Source organism: Mustela erminea, chromosome 18 (assembly GCF_009829155.1).
Source record: "Mustela erminea isolate mMusErm1 chromosome 18, mMusErm1.Pri, whole genome shotgun sequence".
NCBI lineage: Eukaryota > Metazoa > Chordata > Mammalia > Carnivora > Mustelidae > Mustela > Mustela erminea.
In genome coordinates this window covers 41290878-41296877 of record NC_045631.1, presented here as the reverse complement: position 1 = coordinate 41296877, position 6000 = coordinate 41290878, and the positions used below count along the sequence as shown (strand labels likewise).

Genomic DNA, 6000 nt, shown 5'->3' with positions numbered 1-6000 from the left:
CCAGAGAAAGGATGTCTAGAAGTTGAATTAACTGCTGGTGATTGTTGGGTAGACATAGAAATCTCTGACCTTTTGTCAATAGATAACCTGATATAAAAATCAAAGGGCACCACAAATTCATCAACATTCCTATAATGAGGCAGGGAACTCTTAATAGTAAACTAAACAGCTGAGTAACAGGATGACCGTACAACAATAGGGAGGGAATCGAGGCACTGAGGTCAAAGCATGGAGCCAACACCCACCTGGGATGGGGGTATAAAAGGCCCAGGAGGGAAGGAGGTTGTCAGACTCAGTGGCTTGGCCTTTCCAGCTGCTCTCAACCTTCTCTGCAACCTCAGCCTAACACCATGACTTCCTGCTACATCAGCTCATCCCAGTGTCCGGGCAGCACCAGGTTGCCTGCCCCAACAAGTGTCTATGGCCCCTCCATGGACCTTGTGACCCAGCCTGGGGCAGAGGCCAGGGCTGCCTCCCTGTGCCTGTCAGCCACCGTGGCACATGCCAACCGACCACGTGTGGGGGCAACCCCTCTGGGCAAACCCAGCCTGTGTATGCCCTTCAGTTGCTGCACCGCCTGCCCCTTGCCAGGGACCTGCAACATTCCTGGCAACATTGGAGTCTGTGAGAACTATGCGGAAGGCGCCCCGAATGGCCACGAGAAGGTAACCATGAAGTTCTTGAATGACCGTCTGGCCAACTACCTGGAGAAGGTGCGCCAGCTGGAGCGGGACAACGAGGAGCTGGAGATCAAGATCCGAGAGTCAAGCAAATGTCATGAGTCTACCATATGCCCAGACTACCAGTCCTACTTCCAGACCATCAAGGAGCTCCAGCAGAAGGTGAGGTTTAGAGTAGCCTGGGGTGCGTTGGGTCTGAGGAAGGTGGAAGGGCATGGCATTTTTCTCCCTTCCATTAAACATACCTTTGCCCCAGAACCAAGTCAGTGAGAGATTTGTTAGCTTCACACCCATAGGACATGGTCCTGAAGGCTCAAGGAGCTTTGGGTTCTTGGATTCTCTCGAATATGAGTGTAGATGCTACCTGTAGAGCTGGGGCCCAGAGTATGATGTTTTGTGTGTGAACTGTCTTCCTGCTTTTCCTCAGATCCTGTGCAGCAAGGCTGAGAATACCAGGATGATTATCCAAGTTGACAATGCCAAGCTGGCAGCTGATGACTTCAGAATCAAGTAAGTAGGGCCAGAAGAGGGCTCAGAGTGACTCCTCTTTTTTGTTCTATTTCTAGGTGCCCATCATGGTACTTGCCCAAAGTAGATGTTTGAAAATAGTTGCTGGATAGAAGCATTAATGGATCAATACCTAAGTGTTCACATTCTTCCTTTCCAAACCATAATTTAACCTATTACTAGAAATTGTCCTTATATAGGAGAAAAAGAACAAAAGCATTGAAACAAAAAGAGGAAGAATCATCTAGATTGGTCAGGTCCCATGTCATTTTCTCCCCACATCTAGAAGATAAGAGAACTTGGTATTAGAGCCAGAAACAAAATCAAGTCATTGTAAGAATAAACTTTCAATGCATTGGCTGTTGACAGATGCACTGACTCTTGGCCAAATTCATCGGTGGGAGAAATTGTCACTGTAGTTCCTTGTTTTCAAGAGTTGCAATTGAATGAATGAGAAAGTTGTAAAAATCCTGCAAAATGATTAATCCATGGGATAAACTAGAAAGCTTTAGGTCCAGAAGGCTTACTTTTAAGCCATTCTTTTCCAGCTGAATGATCTTTTTTAGCCAGATGGACACTGCATTCTCGTTTGAACACTTTGGTTGAATCTGTGTATTTATTATTGACCAAGTGGACAATCCTGGAATATCCATTTATTCTTTCTGAGCCTCAGTTTCCCATTTCATCCCATCCAGTGGGCATAATGATAGTTGTCCTGACCATGAGCTCTGTAGCTACAGGATCCAATAGGGTGAATGTTGATGAATTGAGGAAATGAGGATCCACGCTGGTGGGAACCAGGGGCAGCTGAGAGGACATGTCCTTGGTGTCCCGCTGACTTTGCATTTCCTGTGCTGGAAGGCATGAGAGTGAGCACGCCCTGCGCCAAGTGATAGAGGCAGACATGTGTGGGATGCACAAGCTCATGGATGACCTGAGCTTGGCCAAGGCTGACCTGGAGGCCCAGCAGGAGTCCCTGAAGGAAGAGCTGCTCTGCCTCAAGAAGAACCACGAACAGGTCTGGGCCTGGGGCTGCAGCCCCTTGGGGGAGGGTCCTGGGCAGGAAGGAGAACACTGCTCAGCTTGGGGCTCTAGGATTCAAACCTGGGCTCAGTTGGCATTGGGATGAAGAGTTGATCTGCGTCTGGGAGTCAGGCTGACTGTGTGGGAGGTGGTGGAAAGAGAGTTTCTTGTTTATAAAGGTTTGTCTTGTCAGTTTAGGAAGGTGTCCAAATGGGCTCTTCCCAGTGGACCATAGGCAAGCCCTTTCATATCAGCACACGAGTGGGGGCACCCCTCAAGCTATTAGTCTTGAGGAGAGGTTCAGGTGCCATCTGCTCTGTCAAAAGCCGTTTCCTCACTCAGGATGTGGTTGCTTCTGTTCCTGCAGGAAGTGAGCATTCTGAGGAGCCAGCTTGGGGACAAGCTCCAGATTAAGCTGGACGTGGAGCCCACTGTGGACATGAGCAGGGTGCTTCAGGAGATGCGGTGCCACTATGAGGCCATGGTGCAGACCAACCACAATGATCTGGAAGAGTGGTTCCGAGATCAGGTGAGGGCACTGCCTTGGAGCAGGGAGGGACCTTGGCTTTCCCGTGGGAAGGTTGCTGATCATGTCTCTGTGGCCTTGTGCTTCAGTCTGAAAGCATCAGCAAGCAGGACATGTCCTGCTCCGAGGAGCTGCGGTGCTGCCAGTCGGAGATCCTGGAGCTGAGACGCACGGTGAACGCCCTGGAGGTGGAGCTTCAGGCCCAGCACACGCTGGTGAGTTTCTTTGCATGCCTAGAGGCCTCTGCTTGGCTCCCACTCCCAAGAGCAATTCCTGGTTCAGTACCGGCCCCCCTTAAATACAGACCAGGACACAGTTCAAACCTCGACTTCCTTGCCTGTGCAAGAACCTTCTCATAGATGTGGATGCTGGGGCATATGGGGCAGGTCCTGCACACTTATCCTGCGTCTGCAATGAAGAGCAATGGCACATTGTTAGTTCTTCTAGCTGAGGTCTGCTAGCTGAGGTCTTCTAACAGGAGCTAGATTGTTCTCCAGGTCTGGCAATACCCCGGGGTATCACAGTCTTACTGGAGAGACTGAGAGCTGCAGTCCACAATTTTCCACCTGCCTCCCCCTTTGCCATTACAGAAAGACTGTCTGCAGAACTCCCTGTGTGAAGCTGATGCCCGCTTCGGCACCGAGCTGGCCCAGATGCAGGTGTTGATCAGCAACGTGGAGGAGCAGCTGTCTGAGATCCGGGGTGACCTGGAGCGGCAGAATCAGGAGTACCAGGTGCTGCTGGACGTCAAGGCCCGACTGGAGTGCGAGATTGCCACGTACCGGAAACTTCTGGAGAGCGAGGACTGCAAGTATGTGTGATTGGGTCTTTTTCTGCCCGAGATACATACCTGATGGTCAGGCGGGTCCTCAGAGATAACTGATGGGGTTGTGGAAGGAGATGTCATCGGAAAGAACAAAGCTCCCTGTGCATGCTGGCTAAGGGACGCACTCAGCTCTCTGCTGTGTGCAGACTCCCCTGTGGGTCAGTTGTTATATGAAGAGCTGATTCCTAAGTCAAGTCCCCCCAGAGGGCTCCTGGATGTGGAAAAACATAGATGAGGGTCGACGAGGAACTGGTCATATGGAGTTCATGCGGCCCTGTGACTTGGTGGTAGACCCGTCCTTTACCTATTTGGCGTCACCCTTTCTGTGCGTCCCTGAGACACCTTTGCACCTCTTGTGTCTAACTCTTCCTCTCTCTTTCTCTCTCTCCCTGCAGACTCCCCATGAATCCCTGCTCTATGGCTGCCTCCTGTGTCCTTTGTCCAGGCTGTGCCCCTGCCACCTGCAGCCCTCTCTAAGCCGGTGGCACGAGCGCTGAGACCCGATTCTGAAGGTCTGAATGCCAGCATGGAAGGTCAAGACTGGCTGCCCTCACCTGCTTAGTCTTCCTCCCAGGAAGACCAAACTCACTGGAGGCATTTTCACTGAATCAAAGTGTAACAGAAACTTCTAAGCAGTCACTCCCTGTGCGTCCCTAGGCTGTGTTTCTCCCCCAAAGCTGTAATTGTCTTTCACTTGAGCTATTGTTTGTTCCCAGTACCTCTTCTGGGATTTTGGTTCTACTCCAATGCTTCAGCCTCTCCTAAGATGTAATTGGATTCCTGTACAAAATGGTCAATAAACCTCCTTCCTGCATTAAGTTCTATACTTCTGGTGTTTGGCAATGTATATGGGGAGATAAAGAGCTCTGGCCCTCAAGACCTTGGGTGGTCGCTGGCTCCAACATGTCTCTTTGCTGCCAGGATCTCTCTGGGGGCATTGGGGTCTTAGCCTCTGGATGAAGGCCCTTTGCTGACATGGGATGTGTACTTACCTTGCCCATTGATTCCTATGGACTGGTGAAAGCAAGCCATGCTGGCTGCCAGGTTTGAATTCCTTTAGAACAGCTCAGGACTAACATGTCTCTATCATGCTTTTGGCATCTTCAGACTTTTGATTTTGTCCAAGAACAAAATCACACAACTTAGATTTCCAAGCTAGCCAAAGGGAGATCATGCTGAGAACTGCCCTGATCGGGTTGCCAAGTTCTCTCTCTCATTCAGATTGTTCCTTTTATGGAGGCATGGTGTTACCACATACTGTCTTAGATTGGGCTCTGGGGACAGCTGTCTGGGTCCTGCACATATTTTCTTCCAGAGAGATGTGTGCCGGTCTCCACTGCTGATGCCTTTGGAGCACCGATGCTGACTGAGGAATGCAGTTGGTGTGAGTGCTTCGTATGCCTGTCTGCCACTTGGACATGGCTCTGACCCAGACTTAGGTGGGTCACAGCCAGGCATGGCAGCATAGCACTTGTGAGATTATGTGCCTTCTTTGCTGTCCAAGTCAGTTTAGCATCTGGTATGGGCTGAGCGTGTCCAAGAATAAAACTCTCAGATTTTGGCTCCCCTGTGTACCCTGGTCCAAAGACCAAGGCGGATTCGGTTCTTCTGCATGGTAGCATAGTATTGTGGAAAGAGCACTTGCTCTGGAGTTGGGCCAGTTTGGGCTCAGATCCCACCCTCTGTGACCCCAGTTCAGTGGCCAGGCCACTACACTCTTTTGAGACCTACTCTTCAGTTGTCAAAGTAGAAAAATGTTATTTCCCTTTCACTGTTGTTGAGGGGTAATTCATACAATGCTCTTGGCATAGAGAGGGTGTTCAGTGGATATTGGCCTATGGGGCTCCCTGGGAACCAACAGGGATGACGTTTTCCTCTTAGAAGGAAAGCGGGACTGAAGAGTTGATAGCAGAACCCATTAGCAGGATCAGGGGCCATGATGTATTTCCAAGTCGGTGGCCTGGAAGTTTGACCATCCTCCTGTCCACTTCTAAGCAATAAGGAAAACCAACCACTCTTGTTATTGGAGCTTAGTGTTTCTCTCCAAATGGCCTAACCCAAACCAACCAACCAACCAATCAAACAAACAAAAGACATTCTTTGGGCTGTTAGAGGACAAGTGGGCTCTTGTGGGCCTCCTTCTAATAAGTAACTCACAAGAATCGTATGTTATAAGGAGTGGCCATAACTTTTTCATGTAACATGGTCGTGAAAATCTGGCCTGTTCCTGCCTTGACCGGCCAGGTCACAATCTGCATGCACTCTAATTTGGGACCCCCACGGTTAGTGGATGTGATAGGAAAGGCTATTCCGACACAGGGGGCACTGCAGTCTAGGGAAGCTGGCAGGTGGCTATTTAGCTGGCAGGTGGCTATCCTGCCTGGCCCAGGGCACCTAGACACTGGTTTTACAATCATCCGTAATGATGCCCGGCAGCT

General features: G+C 50.2%; 1 protein-coding gene across 1 annotated transcript; it reads left to right on the top strand.

The window, feature by feature from the left end:
- The first annotated feature begins 350 nt into the window (after window positions 1-350).
- On the top strand, window positions 351-4039 carry LOC116576932 (keratin, type I cuticular Ha7-like). Its single transcript, XM_032319485.1, has 7 exons — window positions 351-842; window positions 1108-1190; window positions 2049-2205; window positions 2578-2739; window positions 2826-2951; window positions 3327-3547; window positions 3958-4039. The coding sequence occupies exons 1-7, from the start codon at window positions 351-353 to the stop codon at window positions 4037-4039; spliced, it is 1323 nt and encodes a 440-aa protein (XP_032175376.1).
- Window positions 4040-6000: the final 1961 nt, after the last annotated feature.